We start from the raw sequence: 24,897 nt of genomic DNA, 5'->3' as shown, positions 1-24,897 counted from the left end.
TTCTTTCCATCTGTCCTGGGAACACTTTCTTTCTCCTTCTATTCTCAATGACAGCCTTGCTGGATAAAGTGTTCTTGGCTGCATGTTCTTCTCATTTAATATCCTGAATGTATCTTGCTGGCTTTTCATGCCCACCAGGATTCTGTGGATAGATTTCATGTTATTCCGATGTTCCTCCTCCAAAGTATGGAGTCTACTTTCCCTAGCTGCTCTCAGGATAGCTTCTTTGGCTCAAAGATTTGCAAGCTTTACTATTACACGTCAGGGTGTTGATCTATTTTTATTGATTTTGTGAGGAGTCCTCTCTGCCTCTTAGACATGAATGTTTGTTTCATTCCCCACATTAGGGAAGTTCTCAGCCATGATTTGCTCAAATATACTTTCTAGCCTTCTCTCTTTGCACTCTTTGGATCCCAATGATTCTGACATTGGTTCTTTTCAAGGCATCATTAAATTCTATATGCCTTTCTTCATGGGCTATAATTTGTTTCTCTGTCTTTTCCTCAGCTTCCTTCCTTTCCATCAGCCTGTCCTCTGGATCACTTAATTTCTCTTCTGAGTCACTGTCCCTAGCTTTAGAGCATCCAATTTAGACTGCATCCTATCAATAGCATTTTTAAGTTTTGTGTGGTTAGATCTCATTTCCACCCTCAGAGATTTTGTATTGTCATGTATGCTTTTTTCAAACCGAGCTATTAACTTTATAACTGCTCTCCTGAATTCTATCTCTGACATCTTGCTTATATCCATATAGATTAGCTCTGTGGCAGAGAACATTGCCTCTGGTTCCTTCCTTTGTTGTGAGTTCTAGTCATTCTGCCCAAGAAGGATGGATCAGCAAATGAATAGAGTCCAAAATATCAACCATGACCCAAGCAAAATGCACCACAGGAAAAAATCTAAAATTATCTGCAGCCACCACAGAAATGCGAACAAAGCCAAAATGAACAAAACAATAAAAATGGGGGGGGGTACAAGGGGATGGTGGAGAAAGACTATAATCTCTCAGGGTGGACAAGCAGGGTGATTCTACTTATTCCTAACTGAATTTAGGTTTGTGTGTTAGAAGACACTACATCCCAAATATGCAAAGAAAACAAAGTTCATATATATATAAAATAAAACTTAGGGCACCTGGGTGGCTCAGTTGTTAAATGTCTGCCTTCGGCTCAGGTCATGATCCCAGGGTCCTGGGACTGAGTCCCGCATAGGGCTCCCTACTCTGCGGGAAGCCCACTTTTCCCTCTCCTACTGCCCCTGCTTGTGTTCCCTCTCTTGCTATATCTCCCTCTGTCAAATAAATAAATTAAATAAATAAAGTCTTTTTAAAATATATTTTTAAAATATATTAAATATTTTTTAAATAAATAAATAAAATAAAATTTAATAGCATGAAAAAAGGACTAGAATGAGGCATAAATCTATAAAATGTTGATGTGGAATAAAAGGTTAAAAAGCCACTTAAAAACATAAATTGGTAAAATAAGGATCTAGTTATAATGGGAAAAATGTAAAAAAAAAAAAAAAGTAAAATTTTAGACTGAAGGAAAAACAAGTTGTGAGGAAACACCTGGAGCTCAATATATTATTTTCCTATAGTGCTGGACTTTTACAGACCCTTGAGATCTATTAGCTTGTCATTCACCTATTCTTCCAGTCTGTCTTCTAGGGGAGGTACCTCCTGTTCTGCTTCTCGGGTTTCTTTGCCTGGGTGGAATTGCACCATCCCTTGTCAGGAGGATGGCCTCAAGGTGAGCAGGTCCTCTGTGTGGTTTTCGTTCCTTGCTGACTTTTCATGACTCTTCAGAGGGTCAGAGCAAAAATGGCCTTGACTGGATCCTTGGCCCAGAGCCACATGATCACAGACTGCAATTATCCTGGGAGCATTCCTAGAGACCCACAAGCATGTCTGCACTTTGTATCTTTGGGACTGGAAGTATCTGTGGGCTTACACAGATACACCCTCCTCCACTACTCCCACATGCCAGCTGGGTTCTGCTTTATTGTCCTTTCCAGAGCTGCTGCCACCCTGAGAGCTGTTGCCTCTTTGGTGCAGCTCTTTGGACCCTCCCAGGGGTTGGTAACATGGCCCACATGTCCCAGTCTTTTTCTGGTGTGCAGGCAAAGAGTGCTCTCGCTACTGGCCTGGCTCATAGTTTATGGTGACCTTAGCTGAGAGTGCCTCTTGGGCTCACGGACTATAACCATTTTCCCCAGTTCACCGCTTGGGCAACCTATTGGTTCAGGCACCCTGGTTGCTTCTGTGGGATCCTGAAACCACAGTGACTGACCTAGAATTCTGCCTTTTCCATTCCTTTAGCTCCTTTCAGAAAGGCAATCAATAGTGATATTTGTATCTAAACCAGTTAAAAGATCTTTGATACACAAAGAAGAGTTTGAACATCACTTTCTGAACATGACAAAGACTAAACTGTTGTACACTAAACTACCCCCTCAATGCATCAATGATCTACCACTGAATACTAACAGATATGATTCAAGGGATTGGATTTCAAACATTATATTCATTACAGCATGCATTACATTATTTTTCACATTGGATAAATTATTATTTGGAGCATAAAGATATTAATAACTGGTTTCAAAAATTAATATTTATTTGGAATTCAAGGTTTATTCACAAATACTTTGCTACTTCAACATTACAAGTATTTTAAAGGCTGAGCACACATTGTGAAGTTTTTATTTGAAAATACTTGTGGAAAACTGTAAAAAATATCACAAACTTCTCCTGAGGGAGGAATGAGGCCCAGTGCTGTAATTCCAAGTTTGTGGAAAGGGTCCATAGGACCACCCATTTTTTAGCCATACATCATGATTTTTCACTTTCAGATAAAGGTTTTCAAAGCTGTTTACTTAAGAGAATGTGTTCTTATTTTACTAACACTAATCTCCAAAGAATCTGGAGCTCTAAAGAATCTAGAGAATCTAGAGTTTCTTTTTTGGAACTATTAGTTTTCTAGTCATACTGAAAATCAGTTATATTCTTTTATGGGCTCTGCTGGTGTTTAACTAAAACCAATATACTATTTGTAAGAGTCTTTTAGCCACTTCTAAAGTATTAAACCCATCCTCAAAGGATGAATCATTAGCACTAGGCTGACATTCAAAATAATATGCTAAAGGTCCAAGAAGTAACTCCAAATATGAGGCCAATCTGTTTCTGGCAGTAGTAGTGCCTTTAGGCTATGGCAGAACCTCTTAAGGTAGCCCTCTGGACGGGGCAGCATTCACCTGAACATAGCATCTCTGATGATCGGGAGAGAAAACAGCTACCCTATATTATTGTCATACTTCACAGAGTGAAGGAGTTTCATAGTTTCATAGTTGCCCACCTGGAAAAGTATTTTGTAATTACTACAACCATAATCACCTAAATTTATTCTTCAACCTTGTCTTGCCCAATGAACTCCTTTTATAAAAACACACTTCTAATAACAAAATAATAGATTATTCCTTACAATTCATTCAAGGCTCCATTTTTTATAATTTAATATAAGTTGTTATATTTAAAAAGGAGTAATTTAGGGCGCCTGGGTGGCTCAGTGGGTTAAGCCTCTGCCTTCGGCTCAGGTCATGATCTCAGGGTCCTGGGATCGAGGCCCACATCGGGCTCTCTGCTCAGCAGGGAGCCTGCTTCCCTCTCTCTCTCTCTGCCTGCCTCTCTGTCTACTTGTGATCTCTCTCTGTCAAATAAATAAATAAAATTTAAAAAAAAAACAACTTTAAAAAAAGATAAAAAGGAGTAATTTATAGATTTCAAAGTAACATTTAGGAAATATTAGGAAGAATTTCTTGACAAACAATCCAACTATACCTTCTGTGGTCTGATGAAGTAATGGAGTCAGAAGATCCTGATACTCCTTTACTTGTTTGGGATTGCCTCTAAAAACTCCTAAAATTTAAAATATAAAAACCAATAGCATATGAGCTCAATAAGTACCACAGAAATTTTGCTTTAGAAAACTCGACTAGTCCATGGGGCACCTGGATAAATAAGTTGGTTAAGCGTTCGACTCTTGATTTAGGTTCAGGTCATGATCTCAGGGTTGTGAGATAGAGCCCCATGTTGGGCACCATGCTGGGCATGGAGCCTAGTTAAGATCTCCCTTCTCCCTGTGCCCCTCCCTCTCCACTCCCTCTCTCTCAAAAAAAAAAAAAAAGAAAAGAAAGAAAGGAAAAAATCTATTAGCCCAGTTAATAATTATTTTGTTAATTTTGTATGTAAATGATAAAAATAAAATTGGAAAAAAGTAATGCAAATATGTATATTATTCCATGAAATTGTTTTTAGGTCATGTTAACATTTAGAACTGATTATTGAATTTTAATGGAAATTTCTCTACTCTTAAGTGTAAATGTTATAGATATTCACAATGTCAAAGATTACAATATCTATTATTACTATCCATAAAAATTTCTCTTTGCAAATATGAAAATATATTTGTATAATTTCTTAAATACTTCAAAGTATTTTTGAACTCTTTAAATGATTTAATATACACCCAGAAAGTGGAAGAGTAGCATATAAAAATGCAGAGCAGTTAACATCACTGAAGTATAGCCTATTTTGCTAGCTGAAAGGGTCATATTTCATCTGCTTTTCTTTAAACCACTTATATCCCGTAGTTTAAATTTTAGAAAATCTCACTTACCATCAATCATCATGTAAAGGAAAAATATGGGAAATTCACATTCAATGCCATCAAATAGCTAAAACATAAAATAAAATATTAAAAATTTCACTGAAGTTAATTATATTAGTTAGAACAATTATATTAATTAGAATAAATATATTAATTATATATGGAATAACTGTTAGAACAAAGATATATAGAAGTATATAGATTATACTGTATAGTATAATGAATTATAGCATATAGGATATACATAGAAGTATATAGTAATAACAAAATTAGACTGATATAAGTAGTTTAACTGCTTCTAAAAAAATTCTTAGAACTCTTGTTACTCAAAATCTCATTCATGTAATCCATCACACAGTAATCATTCATTCAACAAATATTTACTAAGTACTTAGTAATGCCTGGCACCAATTAGACAGAGGGCTATGAAGACAAATAAATAGAGAACCTGCCCTCAAATGCTCCTAGCCTATGCGGAGTCAGTCAGGCATGTAAAGAAACTACGAAAGTATTATATGAAATGTTTATACATGGTACATCAGAAATACACAAAAGGAAACACCTGAGTCCGCCCAAGGGTTAGGAAGGGATAATAGTAACGGACGTAGTTCAATTAAGACTTGATGGATTTCTTTGGGGAGAGGAGCTAAGGGAACTCTGTGCAGAGAAAGCAAGAGTATAAACTACAGATGCATGGAAGGACAAAGTCTGCTAAAGAAATAACCAGCAATTCAGTATTTTTGGAACAAGCAAGCAAGAAATTGAGAAAATTAATGCCCAAGAGGTGGCCTGGCCCAGGCCAGCCAGATCAGGAAAAACCTGGGAATCATGCTAAAAGACTGAGACTTGGATCTGGAAGTGACAGGGAAGCACTGATGAATACTGAGCAGAATCAGATTTACTTACTAGTTGGAAAGCTGGCAGTACTGAACAGAGTTTTGGGGCAAGAAAAAGGAAACCAGGTGGAAGGCTACTTGGAAGCAATCCAGAGAAAATATGATAGCCTAAACTGAAATTTCTCAATTTTAGCACTACTGACATTTTGGGCCAAATAATTCTTTGTTGTACAGGCTGTTCTATGCAGTGCAGAATCTTTATTAGCATCTCTGGCCTCTACCTTCCAGATGCCAGTAGCACCCACTAAGTTGTGACAATGAAAAACGTCTACTGATATTGTCAAATGTCTCCTGGGGCACAAAATCCTTTGCTTAAGAATCACTAGCCAAGGAGTTAATAGAGAGGAAGGGACAGACATTAAGATTTACAGGAAGTTAAATCTGCTAGGCCTGGGGAGTGATAAAGAGAGCTAAATGAGACAGAAAAGCCTAGAATGACTCTCAGGTTTGGGGCTTGGGCCAAAGAGTGGGACTTGTCCAAAAGGCAGCTGGATACACATAGTACACCCAAGGGGAGAAGGACATCTGGGGTTAAGAGTGATAGCTGAAGCTATGATTGCATGGATAGCATGACAGAAGAATAGGACTAAGGATGAAACTTGGGAGAAGAGCAATGTTTAGGAGGTGGAAGAAAAAGAACCTGAAAGGACAAGGACAGAAGAGGATTAGGAAGAATGCGATCACAGAAAATGGAGAATATTCCAAGAAAGAAGACTCAATTAAAACATACAAATGCCAAGGAGATATTCAGTGAAAGAAGGTCATAAAATCCTCCACTACCCAGTGACCTAAACTGACTGAAGCCAACAGGGCTACTGGAAAGTGCTAAAGACAAAGAGGAGTATAACATGAGGCAGTGAGTAGGAGGCAAACAAGGAGACACACCAAGAACAGACTATGCTTTTCAGAAGTGTGGCTAGAAGGAGAGAGAGAGAGAGGACTAAAGGAAGAGAGGAGTAAAGGTTTTGGTTTTGGTTTTAAATGAACACCACTGTGCTTATGCTGAGGGAAAAAAGCTGACTGGAGTTGGGGGAGAGCAAGACAGAAGGAAGGGAGAAGTGAGGAAGATGAGGAGGAAAAAAAGAAAGAGATAGAGACAGACATCCTTCCATCAGAGAAGTAAACAAATGAAAGAGTAAGAAACCCAAGAAGTAAAAGAGAAGAGGATGGGGTGTACATATGGAGGGTTAGCTCAAGGATGAAGAACAGACAGCACCTTCAGTGAGACAGAGATGGAGGCAGGACTGGATGACGGAGAGGTGCAGTGGAGGAGGGCAAACAGAAATGAAAGGCTACCCAGTAAGAATTAAAGTCTGGGAACTTGAATACAAATAGGGAAAAAGCTGGAAAAGCTTGTAAGGGAGTTCCTGGCAGAGTCACACAGCAGTACTGACAAGTGGTGAAATCAGCAGTGAGGACTGAACCAAGATGGGTGCTCTGAATCTGGGGCGGCATCTGACTATAGCTGTGGCTCTCCACGCTGGTGCTCACCAGCAGGTACACAGACACAGAACCTCTACTGGACTGATCCAAAGATGAAAATTTGCAGGGTGGTAGTTACAGCAGGTCCAATTCAAATGTAAGTGCTACAAATTAGCTCAGGAAATGTATTAAGTAGAGAAGAAATATCTGAAGATATTTGAGAAATAAATGGATCTTTTGACTCAACCTAATAGACTGATGTAAAGTTTCAAATATGTACACAGTAACATGGCTCCTAATGCTTCCAGATGATAGTCAGTTGTTAAACTAAATAAGATGATAAATAGTTTCTCTAATTATCCAGCAAATTTAAGTGTGTACTAAATATTAAAAGAGTGGTATTTAACTGCCTAATGAATTATAAGGTACAATCTTGCCTAAACATTTTATATAGAGAGATTCATAAGTCCCTACATATCTTTAAAGTTATGACCATGCTAACAAAAATAATTGTCAATCTATACCATTAAAGGAAAACCTTCAGCAATGTGGATGGATGCTTACCCTTTTTTTGAATGTTACAGTTTTCTGAACAGCTTAAAAATTCCTAGAATAAACCTAGATAAAATGGTATGTATGTGCATTTGAAATAAATATTTTAAAACTGAAAATTTAGAGGACTATATTTCAAAGAGAAATGTCTACGTGAAATAGAAAAAAAGGGCATTTACTTAAGAGATTAAAAGTTGAATCACAAATTGGTATATTCTATTATATAAGGCATACAGTATGCATACACTTAGCAGATAGGCTAAGTACTGAAAGTTCAGTCAAAAAATTACTCATCCAATGAATCACCCCAACCCAATATGAGCAAATGGGCCTCACTGCCAGTAAGGCTAATGCTTATCACTTACTCTGCGTCAAGAACCATTTGAAGCACTTTTAGACATGTGTTAACTCATTGAATCCTCATAAGAACTTCAGTAACAGGACAAATAATAGTAGCTATTATTATTTTACCAATGGAAAATATTAAACACACAGAGGTTTATTAACTTGCCCAAGGCCAAATAGCTAGTAACTGGCAGAGCCAGAGTTCAAACCCAAGAAGTCTGTTTCCCAAATCGGTGTTTTTGACTACTCTGTTATGATATGAAATATTTTTTGATACCTTAATTTCAGCTGGTTTGTAGTAGCGTCTGTTGGGATCTTCCAATGATGTTCTATATCCATCTCTCAAGAAACGCTTAAATCCATATTTACCTTTTAATTTTCTAACCACTTTATCAAGTGTCTGGCTAAATAAAGCTTCATCATCCAGGGCAAATGCAGGATAACTGATGCAGGGTAGTAGGGCAGCATCTGTGTTCTGGAGGCAATAAGAAAAAGAAGGGAATGTAAATACCCACAGTGATATGATCAACATAGCCAAAGGAGAATCAGGGAGATGAAAAGTCAATAAGGTTATCTAACTGACAGTGAGATTGCTGTGTTCCAAGGGACAGACAAACATTTATATGACATGGTTTGGTGAATCAATAAAACTTTATCCATTAATAAGTATTTTCAAGATTCAACACTGGATGCAAAGATATTAATTAAGGCAGTGTGTAAAAATTTAACACCGATAATTACTAATTATAACTTGGTCTGTCATAACAGTGGTTTATAATGGTAAAAAGCAGAAAATAATCTTGAATGTCCAGTTCAGAACTTCATGTCCAAAACTGAATGTTCTTCCACTTTTACAAAATAAGAATAATATTACATGTACATAAAAATGTACATAAAAATGTGTGGAAACATATAAACTCAAATGCTATCATCCTATCATCCTAAAACTGTAATTGAGTGGTGAAATAATGAGTGGATATTATATTATTACTGGCTTATTTTTGAGTTCTGTTTTATCATAATCTCATTGTACAATCTCAAGTACAATCAAAATTGTACTTCTTATTTTTTAACTTTTAAAAAATTTTTAAAGATTTTATTTATTTATTTGACAGAGATCGCAGGTAGGCAGAAAGGCAGGCAGAGAGAGAATGGGGGAAGCAGGCTCCCTGCCAAGCAGAAAGCTCAATGTGGGGCTTGATCCCAGCACCCTGAGATCATGACCTGTGCTGAAGGCAGAGGCTTAACCCACTGAGCCCCCAAATTGTACTTTTTAAATAATTATTTTATTTGGGGTGTTTTTTAAGAATAGAGCCACAAATAGCCCCTAGAAAAATCTGTAATCAGGTATTACAGGCATATAAAAGTTTGAAGATGAATCACATCAGAGAAAAGAAACAAAGCAGGTAATTTTGATATTCAAAAGAAATATAAATCATGAAAAACATTTTTCTAATACTTTATGACCAAAAAATTCATTTCGGTATAAGGTTGCTACTCTCTACACCCTGCCTCAAAAAATAGTTCCAGTTTTCTATAGTTCTACAGAAGAGCCAAGGACAAAGTAGGTTTGCCCACAGCTTCCCCACTTCCTGAATGAAACCTCCACAAGACAGTGGACTGAAGGGCAACATTTCTCTCTCCTCATCTTTTCTGGCAACCTCTAACATTTTAAGCACTTTTTGAGGAAGCAATCATAAATAGTAGTTCATATTCGTTTATTATAAAAATATCTCACATGAGATCTTGATTCTCTGGGTAACAGTGAACACAAAGTTTGCCTATTACGATTGTGAGCATCGAGATCCACAAATATAACCGACCAAGAGCAGCCCTGGAACGAGAGAAAACAAAACATTTTCTCAATCAAGAAAAAGGAACATGTAGAATGCTAGACATTTTGGCTGTAAGAAATTTCACAAACATATTAACATTGGTTGCATTTGAGAGTGTCATTACAGAAGATTTTAACTTTCTTTTTTATATTTTCAGTATTCCTCAAATTTCTTACAATAAACATTAATGTTATAATCATAAAATACAAATGTTATTCTTACTTTTTCCCTATTTCTTCTTAGTCTTTTATAATTCAAAATGTAGTGATTACAAGACAACTAATCAATTAAGAATATTTGTTTTAATAAAGATAAAAATAGGTTAACTAGCATTTTTAGCAAGGAATAAAGCAAGAATTAATTAGGATGCACGAAATCTGAATTACACAATCTTAAAAAGAACACTGATTGTATGATCAATCTATACAAACTTAGATACAATCTGGAATTAAAGCTGTAAAAACCATTTGATTGAAATATGAAGATAGGAACATCTCTAATAATAATAATTCATATAATGCTAGCTAATATTTATGATAAGCACTGTTCTTTATGCTTCACATGGATTATCTCACTTAATCCCCTATATGTAGATATTATTATCCCCATTTTAATGAAGAAGATGCTAACTCCTAGCTTAACAGAGCAGGGGTTCAAAAATCAGGTTTTGACAGAGTAGCTCATATCTTAACCACTGAGTTATACAATTCCCACATTAAAAAATATTTTTCATGTAAGAACCAAAAACTTAAACAAAAAAGATAGGTGTAACAAAAAAGTGGCAATTGGTCTGATAACTAAGTTTTTAAAAGTTTACTATTTAGCCATTAGTACTTTCCATATTCAAGGGCATAGTTATAAGTAAACATGGTTTTGTTCTTTTATTGGGGAGTTAAATATTTTGAAAACACAGGAAGTGAAATTGGAATACATAGACTACTTTTACTATAAGAGAATACTCAGAAAAATACATGGAGAAAGGAAGAAGAGAACTCATAACTTTCATGTAAATCTCGACCAAATTTACACCAACGTCAAAGATGTATTCACCCTGAAACTAAAATACCTCAAATCAATCACCTAGACTGACACCCCAAATCTAGGGCTACTGGGCCCTACATCCAAATAGTAGATTCAATATATGTATATTTTTCCTGTTAACCTGTTCATACATGAATATTAGCTCATAAAATAGAATAATTTTTCATTCATAGTATCATTTCTTAAATCTCTCTTAATTCTGATAATAAATGAACAATGAATGAGTGAAACTGACTCTCAACAATGAGATTAATGCTAAACTGTTCCTTTCTACAATTTGAAAGTCTTAACTACTCATCTCTACCCACAAAATTGAGCCCAACAAAAGCTTGATGCAGTAGCTACCATTGTCAGAGTCAAGTGCTCTCTCCTTCAAGAAAAACAAGAAAGATAGGACTTGATCTCTTCTCTCAAGGAACTGACCCTGGTGATACACAGTCCCTAAACAATACAAATAACAAGCAAAACAAAAAGATAGCATATGGCAATACACAACTTGTACCAAATGACTGGCTTAGATGAAAGACTACTAATGATAATAAACTTCTTAAATTAATAGGAGAAAAACAAAAGGGAACTTGAGAGACTTCCTGGAGAAGGTAACTAGAATGATGAATTTGGGGGGAAAGAGGAGCAAGGAGGGTAGTTAGAAAAAAGGAGCAGAGAAATAAATGGGTATGAGATGTTGGGAATCTGTGAGTATAGAAAATCAGATTTATGGTTTATCTTTAGGCTGATAATAAAGTTAATTGCATGCCAAATCAGTCTGCCTTGAATTGAATTTTCAAAAGATACAATCTAAGTAGGGAAACTTATAAATAACGAAGTGAAATGGCAAGTTTGGCAATTCCTGACATTATCTGATTAATACAAACTGCCAACTTCTATTTTCTGGCCAAAATCAATGGCTTATTAACCTAAATTCAAAGTATTTGTTTCATGTCTCTTTCTCTGCCAGCTTCTAAGAAATATGCACAAAAGGAAAAAAATCTCATAATTTTACCATATTTTAACACTGAAATCAAGGTTAGTTAACTGTATTGTTTGGCTAACCTCTTAAAAAATACACCATGCTGTAGGTATATAACTCAGATTTACAGGAAAAAATTCATCCAAGGCCTTGGGTCACTATTCCTAATCAGAAGCAACTTTTTCTAAAACCCATCAAGGAAAACCTACATATGGAATTAATTATCACCTTCCTTAAATTATCAGACACATTAATTTTAGGACTGTAAACTTGAAAGGAAGCTACATATGTCTCCATTGCTTTGAACACTTTTCATAATATGAGCAATCTCTCCAGTCATCACCCTTTAGATTCTGGCCTCAGCTCATCTGTTAGTATCTTAATTTGGCCAGTTAAAAGACACATTATATGAAAGGACGTTTTATATGTATATTTCACTGCAAAAATACCTGATTAGCTTTGGATATTTTATTTTCATCTTCCATTTCCTGAAATCATCACAATTCTGCCATAATATCTTAAGTCCAGCAAAAGAACATATTTTAAGACTGGTAGTTCAAACTTTAATCCCCAAATTGAGTTTCTGCAATTGTGTCCTAGTAAATACACTAGAATTTGTTTCAACCTGACTACCATCATGGGGACTTGAGTTACAGTGGTGGGTAAGAGCTGCACTGAACCATCTACCCCAGGCTTCACAACCACAACAAACATTTCTGAGGTGGTGCCAGGGGTGACATCTATGACTATAAGACACTACTGATCTCTTTAGTTTCAATTCAAAGTGAAATTTTTTGAAGGACTGTCTGGGTCTTTCTTTTCCTCATTAATCACTTCTTTGAACCTGAGCTAATGGGCTTGCTAGCTTCATCCAGCATCAAAGAGCCAAACAATGAAACTGGTTAGTATATCTACTATACATGAAATCATTTCTATTCTTCTGAAAACAAAACCAACAACACTCTGATGACCTCACAGTCTTCCCCAGTTCAGTATCAGGCTCTCTCTTAGCTTTGTGATAGATCCTGGAAATCTGTTTTCTTACAGAAACAATATTTGCTGATGGGCCTTACCCCTCTGTACCATGGCTATGGGTGGCCATGGGTGTATAAATAGCCAGCTTTTACATACTGACCAAACAGTAGCCTCTAATAGCCCTTCCCACAAGGCATGCTTCTTTTCTCTACAAAAGATCCTATTCACATTTTCAAAATACAGAAAGAGATGAACCTGAGAGTTAATTCTCAGGGTTTTAGAAGAGCAGAGCTGAGACTCACTCAGACCCAGGAATCACGAAACTGTTGCTAACAATGCCAATGACATTTGCTGAGTATAAATTATGATTTATTTAAGTATTACATCTAATAATATTTCTGTATATTGTCATCATATTTATACAGGATATATTTTGAAATCATCATGAAATATGTAATTCTCACATTGAGGATTATATGAGTTTTATTTCTAAATGCTAGAAACTAGCCTTTATTATAAACTTTTCAGTAAAAAAAATTAAGCCATTTTATTATACATTTTTCTTAGGTATTCTCTCACAAAAGAAAATAAGTTTTGAAAATAGTTTCAGAGTAAACATTTTATTTTGTTTTTTTTTTTTAAGATTTTATTTATTTATTTGTCAGAAAGAGAGAGAGAGAGCACAAGAAGGGAGAGCAGTGAGCAGAGGGAGAAGCATACTCCCTGCTTAGCAGGGAGTCCAACGTAGGACTTGACTGCAGCACCTTGGGACCATGACCTGAGTCGAAGGCAGACGCTTAACCAATTGAACTACCCAGATGTCCCCCTTTCTTTCTTTCTTTTTTTTTTAAGATTTTATTCCTCGAGTAAATATTTAAATAATGGGTTTTTCCTTGAATAATAAAGCAAGTTTAATATTTTAAAAAAGAAAGGAAGTAGAAACACAAGATAGTCATAATGAAAATGAAAAGCTTTTCCACCCAATAATTCCCCTAAAAATAAAAATTAACATTCATCTTATACACTGAAGTACACAAAGGACAAAAGGCAAGCCTTTCACATTGTTCAATATATGAATTCCTCCTTCAAAAGTTCAATAATTAAGAAGACAATAGAGCGGTCAAAGGTACAAACTCTCAGTTATAAAATAAATCTTGGGGATGTAATGTACAGCATGGTGATTATAGTTAGTAATATTGTATTTGTATATTTGAGTGTTGCTAAGTAAATAGATCTTAAAATCTCCTATCACAAGAAAAAAAATTCTACCTATGTATGTTGGTGGATGATAGTTGATTAATTAGAATTAATGTGGTGATCATTTTGCAGCATGTACAAATATCTAGTCATTGTCACAGACCTGAAATTAATGTTATATATCAATTCTATCTTAGTAAAAATCTTAATTAATTTAATTCAAAAAAAGAAAGAAAAGCCTTAAGAATTTTCCAAGAATTAGCATAGCTGACACCTCTAAAGGTGAAAAGCATTCAAGATCCATGATTTCCTGTACTAACAGCTGATTTTCCAGATTCATTAGCAAATGGCTTTGGTTTCATTCCTGGGTTTGCCTCTGTTTCATGACCTGCAAAAAGCCATCTCAACTCTCCGACCATTCATTTTGAGAGAAGGACTCTTCCAGCTCCAAAGATCTATGACTTGAAGAGGTTTCTTCGTTTGAGCAAAAACATTTCTTTGTTATATTAGTTCTTTTTCTAGCTACTGATTTTAGAGACCACAGCTCTTTTAAGCACATGAAGCAATATTATAAGATAATAAAACACTAAAAAGATCACTTAATTTTTAAATGTGGTACTGTTTAGCAGGTACCTTTTTAATTTCATTGCTATAGTGATAGGAATTTGCAAAACTAGCTCTGATTATCCAAAAAAAAAAAAAAAAAAAAAAAAAAAAGGAAGACGAAGAGGGGTTCTACTTGCAATAGGTAACTTCTGTGTGGCTACAGGAATAAAGCATTATTTATCTAAATTTCTATCAGAAATAATCAAAGAATAGTCCAGTCAGTGAACATTTGGTGTATAACTCTGCCAGAAATACAAGCTAAACTAGGTCAAGAATGAATTCTGCTTTGGGACGCCTGGGTTGCTCAGTCAATTAAGTGTCTGCCTTCAGCTCAGGTCCTGATCCCAGGATTCTGGGATCAAGTCCCACATCGGGCTCCTTGCTCTGTGAGGAGCCTGCTTCTCCCTCTGCCTGCCACTCCCCCTGCTTGTGCACTCACGCTCTCTCTCTCTCGCTCTCGTTCTGGCAAATAAATAAATAAAATTAAAAAAAAAAAAAAGAATGAACTTGCTTAGAGCAGTTGTTCTCATCCTTGGCTGTGCATTAGAATTTCTGGGCAGTACAGGAAAACTTCAATACCCAGGCCTCCTCCAGACCAATTCAAATCTCTACAGCTAAAGCCCACACATCAGTATTGGTTAAGTTCCTCAGATAACTCCAATGCACAGTCAAGATTGAGAAATTATGGCTGGGTAACGATACCGGCAATATACTTAAAACTCAAAATCAGAATGCATAAAAAAGCAGGTCAGTGCTTTTAAAGTTATGGCTAAGAGATTTCTGAGAGCTTTCTGGGAAAAGCAGGCTGAAGGCAGAGCCCTGAGAGATAGGGAGTTGGGAAAGGTGCAATTATGTGTATGGGTATCTGGATAGGTGGAGGGGGTATATACAAGATACATAAGCTACATATGCTAAGATTCCAGTATACCAAAGGAGATGGCACAGCTGCAAAAAAAGAGCTGACCACTACTTCATAACATCGAACCATACAACTCTACTCAGCCACTATTTGGTAGGCTATGGAGAACAGAAAAGCAAGACCTGCATCTTTTCAGACTGTTGCTGTAACACTACTGGCTTAGTCCATGCGTCTTCTCCATCTCTTTGAGACACCCTCTAGAGGTTTTTCAGTCCAATCTCCTCATGTCCTTTCTTTAGAATTACCATTAATCCATTAATAGTAATGAGAGATAACACTTACTGAGGGTTTAATCTTTGTCAAGCACTAAACTAATTGTTTTTTTTTAATATAATTTTTTATTTTTTATAAACATATATTTTTATCCCCAGGTGAATCACCAGGTTTACACACTTCACAGCACTCACCAAAACACATACCCTCCCCAATGTCCATAATACCACCCCCTTCTCCCAAACCCCCTCCCCCCAGCAACCCTCAGTTTGTTTTGTGAGATTAAGAGTCACTTATGGTTGGTCTCCCTCCCAATCCCATCTTGTAATTAGAATAAATAAACTAATTGTTTTTTAATTGTATGAAAACCTTCTATGTTAGATCCTAGTATCAAAGTTATAGAGCTCACTGGTAGGGGTACAGAGCAGACAATGATCCTATTTCCTGACTCGAAAAACAATGTCACTCCTTTTTGCCATATGCCAACTTGAACCTTTATTAAATTCAAGACCTGTAATTAAATTACAACTGCCATAACAGAAACCATGTGACATTTTGCAGATCTGAGTAAGTTCCTAAAATGTATCTCCACTGACTTAGCATTTTAATAGCTTAGGGTTAATCATAGTATCAGCTGGAAACTTCCTTTACCCTCCCATCTTAAAAATCCAGAGATTGCTAAAGAAAATTAGCCTACTCCTTGATTGAGAAAAGTAACCTGTATTCCTACATATTATTGCCTTCCATTGACAAATCAATCCATGGTCACTTGATTAGGTGTAGAAATTGGTTAAACATCTTATGAAAATTTAAGGCAACCCTCGGGATTTCCTTTTTATCCCAAAGAAAAAGAGAATTAAACATAAAATTACAGCTAGCTGAGGATTAAGCTAGGATTAAGTTTCCAATTCTTTGGCTGCACAAATTACGCAAATTCCCCTCTGAGTGAGATATACATTGATATATATCATACTGAAATCAACATGGGAACTGACACAGAAAATATATGATTTGTAATATCAAGAATATTTAAAAACGTGAAAACGGGGTGCTCGGCTGGCTCAGTCGGTAGAGCGTACAACACTTGATCTTGGGGTTCTGAGTTTGAGCCCCATGATGGACATAGAGCTTACTTAAAAGAGAGAGAGAGAGAGAGAGAAATAAAAATGTGAAAGTGCAATAAGAGATTTGGGGGAAAAGTTACTGAACAAAGAAAATGAGAATTCTTTTTCAAAAGGTATTTTTAAATTAAGCAATGTTTTTCAGTTAGAAAAATATGATTTAACTGGAAAATCATATTCAAAGGAAAGGCTGATCAACCATGAGCTGCTACATAAATTTCAGACATTCTTTGATCATAAGGAATGACCTGATAAATGGCCAAATTAATTAATCATGCAATTCAACAAAATAATCAATTTGTTGTTGATATTCCTGTTTTGTTTTGTTTTATTTTACCTGATTGCCAAAGAGGTTGAATCCATTAACTGCTTCTAGAGCTGCTTTTGCTAAGCCAACAGAGCTAAAAGAGAAAAGAGAATCCTTTAGAATTCTGATATCTGGCTACAAAATAAGAACGATTATCTAATGAATATTCACAAGTAAGTTTCTTTATTAACACTTATAACAACTTCCATGAGAAAAATAATGTCTAAGAGACTCTAATCTGACATTTCACTATTTCAATTTTTCTTTTTTATGGTTAGTGATCTTCTGGGGAAAATATTTCTAAGTTCACCTTGATCTAGACAAATAGTCATACTATTGATGGGAGTAGTTTTAATCCCAGTATCATTTATATTCACTAACACAAGGGAAAAAAAAAGATGAACTTTAAAGGAAGGTGTATTATGATGACATGTACTCAATAATAACCAGGTTGGGCATCATTAGTTCAGATCAATTTAACAGAGCTTTCCTGCCATCAACACCGAGCCTTAAAAAAGATCTTATATGTCATACACTTACCAGAGTTTAGTAAGAGCTTAATATACCCACTCAAACACTCTTAGCTTAGGGTACAATAAAATGGGCATTATTTTATACTCAAAGAACAACTTGATCACCACACCTCTCATTTTTTGCCATATTCTTCTCTTTGCATAAAATGTGTACTCCTTTGGCCTCTCAAATGCCATATACAATAGTGCTGAAAAAATGGAAAAATCCCAATTTCATTAAAAATGTGACACTGTTGGGATTCTGGATGTCTCAGTCAGTTAAGCATCTGCCTTTGGCTCAGGTTATGACCTCACAGTCCTGGGATGGAGTCCCACATTTGCTCAGTGGGGAGTCTGCTTCTCCCTCTGCCTGCTGCTCTCCCTGCTTGTAAGCTCTCTCTCTCTCTCTCTGACAAATAAATAAAGTCTTTAAAATAAAAGCAAAAAAAAGAAAAATTGAAGAAAAGGTGACAATGCCATCTCATAAATGTTAACCTTTAAATATTTTAGATCAAATATCTAGTTTATTGCACTTACTGTAATTTTGTTGTTTTTACTTAAAGCAATAACATATGCCATTAATATCTTTTGAAAATAATGGTCTATCATCATCTAAGCATTTCTTTAAAGCAGTTATTTCAAAAGTATGGTCCCCAAAGCAGTAGCATTCTCTGGGAACTTATTAGAAATGTCAGTTCTCACTCCTCTCTGGGAGTGGAATCCAACAATTAGTGTTTAAAAGCCCTCTAGGGGGGCGCCTGGGTGGCTCAGTGGGTTGGGCTGTTGCCTTCGGCTCGGGTCATGATCTCAGGGTCCTGGGATCGAGCCCCGCATCGGGCTCTCTGCTCCGCAGGGAGCCTGCTTCCCTCTCTCTCTCTGCCTGCCTCTCTGCCTACTTGTGATCTCTGTCAAATAAATAAATAAAATCTTAAAAAAAAAAAAAGAAAAGTAAAGTAAAAAACATTAAAAAATAAAATTTTAAAAGCCCTCTAGGTGTGGGGCGCTTGGGTGGGTCAGTGGGTTAAGCCTCTGCCTTAGGCTCAGGTCATGATCCCATGGTCCTGGGATTGAGGCCTGCATTGGGGTCTCTGCTCAGTGGGAAGCCTGCTTCCCCCTCTCTCTGCCTGCCTCTCTGCCTGCTTGTGATCTCTCTCTCTGTCAAATAAATCAATAAAATCCTTTTAAAAAATAAAAATAAAAGACCTCTAGGTGCTTGGATGTGTTTGAAATTGAGAACCACTGTTCTAAGCTATTTATGTCACAATTATCCCCATTTTCTATGAGTTGTTTACATGAAATGTCCTCAAGTAAGCACTACTTTAATTACAGGATAGGGAAACTTATTTTGAAAGAATGGAAAAAAGGTGGAAAACTTATTTTGAAATATGTGGATGGAAAGGTGGAGTAGACATAACTTTCCCTAATTCCTCTCACTAAACACAACTAAAAACCTTGGACACTTTTCAAGCAAACATAAAAAGGCTCAGAAAATGGAAATAAGGCAGAGGGCTAAGAACCTCAAGATTCTAGGAACAATACTTTTTTGTCTCATATATAATGGACTTAAAGAAGCCAACAACTAGGAATGCCATTAGGTGCATATACAAAAAGCCCCAACAAAAGCCTGTTCTCTTTAGCCAAAGAACCAGGAAAAGAGAAGCCTAGCAAAAACTTTTAGACAATAACCATTCAGAAAAAAATTGTAGACTTAGCCCCACCCAGTTCTATAAGATTGAGTAGAAAACCTAGACTTTTACATTCTAAGTCTATAATGAAGAACCATACCCATTCACCAACCCTCCCAGCTCTGATGGTGTCACATAAGTCCAAGGAGGAAGCCAAGACTTTTCATTCCCAACAGGTAGTAAGAAGGCTCCCCCCCTCATACTGTGAAGATTATATAGAGAGTCTAGATTTCTACTCCTACCCATCAGTAATGAAATGAACCTCCTTGTCTTGCTTGGACGGCATCAGAGGAGGTCCACTGGAGAGTCACGACTTTCACTAATGTCCAGCTGTAAGGAGACTACACCCTTTCGTATCCTTTCCAGCTAGACAGGTTATCAGTGGAAGCCTATCGGAGAACTATACATCCCATCCATACCCAGAAGTAACAAAGAATCTCCATCTTGGGTGTCAACAAAAAACCTGGCAATACATTCTCACCTGGCAATAATACAGTGATGTTCCTGTCCCCTGCCATTACCAGAGTGGTATCAATAAAATACAGTTAAAATAAAAAGTTAAAAAAACAAGATTCAGGGTCTTATAATACCCAAATGTATATGTCTCAATAAAAAAATTACTCATCATATCTAAAAACAGAAAGATCTCAAACTGAATAAAAAAGACAATCAATAAATCCTAACACTGAGATGAAAAAGATGTTAGAATTATGGGACAAAATTTTAAAGCAACCATGATAAAAAACGCTTCATTGAGCAACCATAAATATGAGTGAAACATATGAAAAGACAGAAAGCCCCAGCTAAGAAACAGATAGTCTCAGCAATTTCAATTCAATATTAGAATTGAAAAATAAAATAATCAAAGCAAAAAGCTCAATAGACAGGATTGATGGCAGGAAGGAAAAAAAAAAGAAGAAAAAATAACTAAATTAAAAGATAAAACAAAGCAAAAGAGAGAAAACAGACTGTTAAAAAATAAAAAAAAGAAAAAGAAAAATGAAGAGAGCCTCAGGGACCTGTGGGACATCTAACATTCATATCATTGAACTCCCCGAAGGAGAGAGGAGAAAGGACAGGGCTAAAAAAAGTACCTGAAATAATGGCCGAAAACTTCCCAATTAGCAAAAGACTAAAGCTACAGATTCAAGCAGCTAACTCAAACAGAATAAAATAAAAATGTCCATGCTAGGAAACACCATAAGTCTTGAAAACTAATACAAATTAAAAATATTAAAAAGGGGTGCCTGGTTGGCTCAGTGGGTGGAGTGAACAACTCTTGATCTCAGGGTTCTGAGTTCAAGTCCCAGGCTGGTTGTGGAGATTACTTAAAAATTAAAAATCTTATTAAAAAAAAAATCTTGAAAGTAGCCAGAGAAAAACACCTGACCTATAGGAGGAAAAACAACTGAGTAACAGTGACTCATTAGAAACCATGAAGGCTAAAAGGATGTGCCATGAAAGTTTTTAAACATTGAAAGAAATGAACTGTCAACTCGGGATCTTATATGGGTAAATACATTCGTTTACCTATCAATTTATCTATCTGAGCAAGACATTCTCAGAAAGAAGAAAAATAAGAGATATGTCACTAGCAGATCTACTCTAAAAGTGTGACTAAAATAAGTTCTCAAAATAGAAAGGAAATGATAGAAAGAGGGAAAGAAAACAACAGCCTTGGAACAACCCAAAAGGAAGAAAGAATGTGGTAAGCAAAATATGGGTAAATATAACAGGCTTTTCTTATCCTCTTACATTTTATAAATTATGTGTAATAATTACAGCAAAAGTTGTGAAACTGTGGTTGTAAACATATTGGAGAGGAAATACTTAAGATATTACAGATGGGCAAAAGTAATTCTCTATTTCCCTCCAACTGGTACAATGATGATATCAGTAAGCTTGACCTGTTGTGTATAAATAATGTAATACCTACAGCAACCACTAAAAAGCTACACAAAAAGATACATTCAAATCCAATATACATAAATCAAAATGGAATTCTAAAAAATGTTCAAGAACTTACAGGAAGGTAGAAGAAAAACAGAAATGAAAAACAGAGAGAATAAACACAAAACAGAAATAAAATGGCAGATTTAACCCCAAACACATCAGTAAGATCTAACTATACCAATTAAAAGAAAGATTGGTAGAGTTGATTTAAAAATATGATCTGGGAGGCACCTCGGTGGCTCAGTGGGTTAAAGTCTCTGCCTTTAGCTCAGGTCATGATCCCAAAAAAAAAACAATCAAAAATCTCAGAGTCCTGGGATCAAGGCCCACATCAGGCTCTCTGCTCAGCAGGGTGCCTACTTCCTCCTCTCTCTCTGCCTGCCTCTCTGCCTACTTGTGATCTCTATCTGTCAAATAAATAGATAAATAAAATCTTTTTTAAAAATATATGATCCGGGGTGCCTGGGTGGCTCAGTTGGTGAAGCATCTGCATTTAGTTCAGACCCCTGGGACTGAATCCCACTTTGGGCTCCCTGCTGAGCAGGAGGTTTGCTTCTCCCTCTCCTCCTGTCCCTCCCCCACCTCCACTTGTGCTTGCTTTTGCTCTCTCTCAAAATAAATAAATAATATCTTTTAAAAAAAAAACAACAAAAAAATAAAAATAACCATGACCCAATGATATATCATCCATAAAAAAACTCAACTGAATTCTAACAATATAGGCAGACTGAAAGTAAAAGGATAAAAGAGAAATATCACGCAAACAATAATTTAAAAAAAAGCAAGAGTGACCAAAAGGAAAAAAAAAAAAGCAAGAGTGACTATTTAACATCAGATAAAGTTGACAGCAGAGCAAAGAAAATTACTGGAGACAGAGAGGGATATTATATAATAATTAAATGGTCAATTCAACAGGAGACATAGCAATCTTAAATGTGCATGCATCAAATAAATGAGCTGCACCATACATGAAGCAAAACTGACAGAACTAAAAGGACATATAGACAAACCCACATATATAGTTGGGGACTCAACACTCCTCTCTCAACAATTAGTAGAATGACTAGACATAAAATCAGCAAAGATAGAGAAGAACCTTTAGCCAGCAGAATCTAATCAATATTTTTCTAACCTTATTGCTATGGACCAAATTATGTCCCCCAAAAACACATACATTAAGGCCCCAATGTTCACTTTTATATATTTGAAGATGAGGCCTTTAGAAAATAATCTGGTTTAGATGAGTTCATGAGGATGTGGCCTTCATGATGGCATTAGTATCCCTATAAGAAGAGATACCAGAGATTTTCCTTTCTCTCTCTTTCTCTGCCATGAGAAAAATATAAAAGAACTGAAATCATAACATGTTCTCTGACTACAATGGCATCACACTAGGATCAACAATAGAAAGACAACAGGAAAATCTATCAACACTTGTAACAAAACAATATATGCCCATCTACACAATTCACATAGGTCAAAGAGGAAGTCTCAGGTAAAATTTTAAAAATATACTTAACGTGAAAAGGAAAATAGAACACCAAAGGTTGTGTGGCAAAGGTAAAGCAATGTTGAGAGAGAAATTTATAACACTAAATGCATATCCTAGAAAAAAGGGAAAAAAAGCCTCAAATTAATTATCTAAGTTCTAACATAAAGAACCTGGAAAAGAGCAAAATAAACCCAAAGCAAACCAAAAAATATAGAGAAATGAGAGCAGAAATCAATGACATTAAAAATAGAAAATAATAAAATTTATGAAACAACTGATTCTTTAAAAAGCTAATGAAAAGCTGATAAATCACTAGCAGGACTGTCAGAGAAATAAAACAATAGAAATGACGAATATTAGGAATAAAAAAGGAAATATCATTACAGACATAGCAGAACATCAAAAGGGTAATAAGAAAACACTACAAATAATTCTACATACATAAAATTGACAGCTTACCAAAAAAAAATCAATCAATTCCCAGAAAAGCATTAACTACTATTACTTCCCAATATGAAATAAATCATTTGAATATCCTCATAACTTTTAAGGATATTTAATCCATAATTTCAAAATGGCCAAAAAAATAATAAATGTCCAAGCCTAGCTGATTTGATTAGAGAATTTTATCAAACATTTAAAAAAAAAAGTTAAAACCAATTCTATACACTCTCTTCCAGAAAACAGGAAAGAAAGTACTTTGGGTTTTATTTTACGAAGCTAGCATTACTGTAATACTAAAACCAGACAAAGGCAATACACAAAAAACAATTATACACCATCATCCCTCATATGTGTGTGTGTGGGGAGGTGTGTGTGTGTGTGTGTGTTACAAAAAAGAATTTAGCAACATATAAAATGAATTACCCTGACCATAACTAACCAAGTGGAGTTGATCCCAGGGACACAAGGCAGGTTCAACAATCAAAAATCAATCAATGTAATTCACCATAAAATTAACAGGCTAAAGAAGAAAAATCACAAGATCACATCAAGTCTTTGTAGTATTGGTGGCAGGATAAACACATAGAACCCAGGAAGAGACTGACACATATGCCCACTTTATTTTTAATAGGAGCACAAAGGCATTTCAATGGAGGAATGATGGTCTTTTTAAAAAAATTATTTTATTTTTTAAGATTTATTTATTTATTTATTTGACAGAGAGAGAGAGAGAGAAAGAGATCACAAGTAGGCAGAGAGGCAGGCAGAGAGAGAGGGGGAAGCAGTCTCCCTGCTGAGCTGAGGACCTGATGTGGGGCTCAATCCCAGGACCCTAAGATCACGACCTGGGCCGAAGGCAGGGGCTTAACCTACTGATCCACACAGGCATCCCGGAATGATAATCTTTTTAACAAAGGCAAATGATGCTGAACAATTGGACATTCTTAGGTAAAAAAGGAAAAAAGGATTAAGAACTTCAACCTTAGTCTCATCAAACAAGATTAACTCAAAATGGATCATAAACTTAAATATAAGACATAAAATTATACAACTTTTGGAAAACAAGTTGTTGAAGAAAATCTTAAGGATCTAGAGTCAGGCAAAAAGTTTTCTGACTTTATACAAAAGGTACAACCCAAAAAAGGAAAAATTGATAAATTCAATCTCATCAAAATTAGAAGTTTTTGCTCTGTTTAGACTCTGTTAAGAGGATACAAAGACAAGCTATAGTAGGGAGAATATATTTGCAAAATATATGTATCTGACAAAGGACTGCTATCTAGAATTAAAAACATCAAGAAATAACAATAAAGAAAAAACCCAAGTAAAAATGAGCAAAAAGCAAGAAGAGACATTTCACTGAAGAGGATTTACAGATAGCAACTAAGCACATGAAGAGATTAAACATCATTCATTATCCACTAGGAAATGCAAATTAAAATCACAATGAAATACCAGTATAAACCAATCAGAGTGCCTAAAATAATAAAAAAAAAATAATGGTAACACCAAATGCTGGCAAAGATGGAGACAAAATTGTATTACTCATACATTGCTGGTGGGAAAGTACAATGATACAGGGATCTGGCAAACAGTCTTGTAGTTTCTTTGAAATCTAAAAGGCAACTTCCTACGAACTGTACTACTTACTGGGCATTCATCCCAGATAAATGAAAACTTGTGTTCACACAAAAACCTGTAGAGAGTACATTTTATTGTTGTTGGTTGCATGTGCTTTAGGTGTT

The 24,897-nt window shown here is 35.7% G+C and overlaps 1 protein-coding gene across 2 annotated transcripts in view; it reads right to left on the bottom strand.

Moving 5' to 3' along the window:
- Positions 1-24,897, bottom strand: part of PHKB (phosphorylase kinase regulatory subunit beta) — a 242,624-nt gene that overhangs the window by 110,924 nt on the left and 106,803 nt on the right. For both annotated transcript variants that reach the window (XM_045076026.1, XM_004744118.3), the window contains exons 9-13: positions 17,097-17,160; positions 9,621-9,716; positions 8,160-8,357; positions 4,677-4,734; positions 3,839-3,916 (exon numbers count right to left, since the gene is read on the bottom strand). In XM_045076026.1, coding sequence (XP_044931961.1) covers positions 3,839-3,916; positions 4,677-4,734; positions 8,160-8,357; positions 9,621-9,716; positions 17,097-17,160 — 494 coding nt within the window. The remainder of the gene's footprint in view (positions 1-3,838; positions 3,917-4,676; positions 4,735-8,159; positions 8,358-9,620; positions 9,717-17,096; positions 17,161-24,897) is intronic.

The sequence above is a fragment of the Mustela putorius genome, unplaced genomic scaffold (assembly GCF_011764305.1).
Source record: "Mustela putorius furo isolate JIRA1106 unplaced genomic scaffold, ASM1176430v1.1 tig00000174_pilon_pilon_pilon, whole genome shotgun sequence".
NCBI classification, from domain to species: Eukaryota; Metazoa; Chordata; class Mammalia; order Carnivora; family Mustelidae; genus Mustela; species Mustela putorius.
The sequence above is the reverse complement of the archived record's forward strand: the minus strand, read 5'-3'. Positions and strand labels throughout refer to the sequence as shown.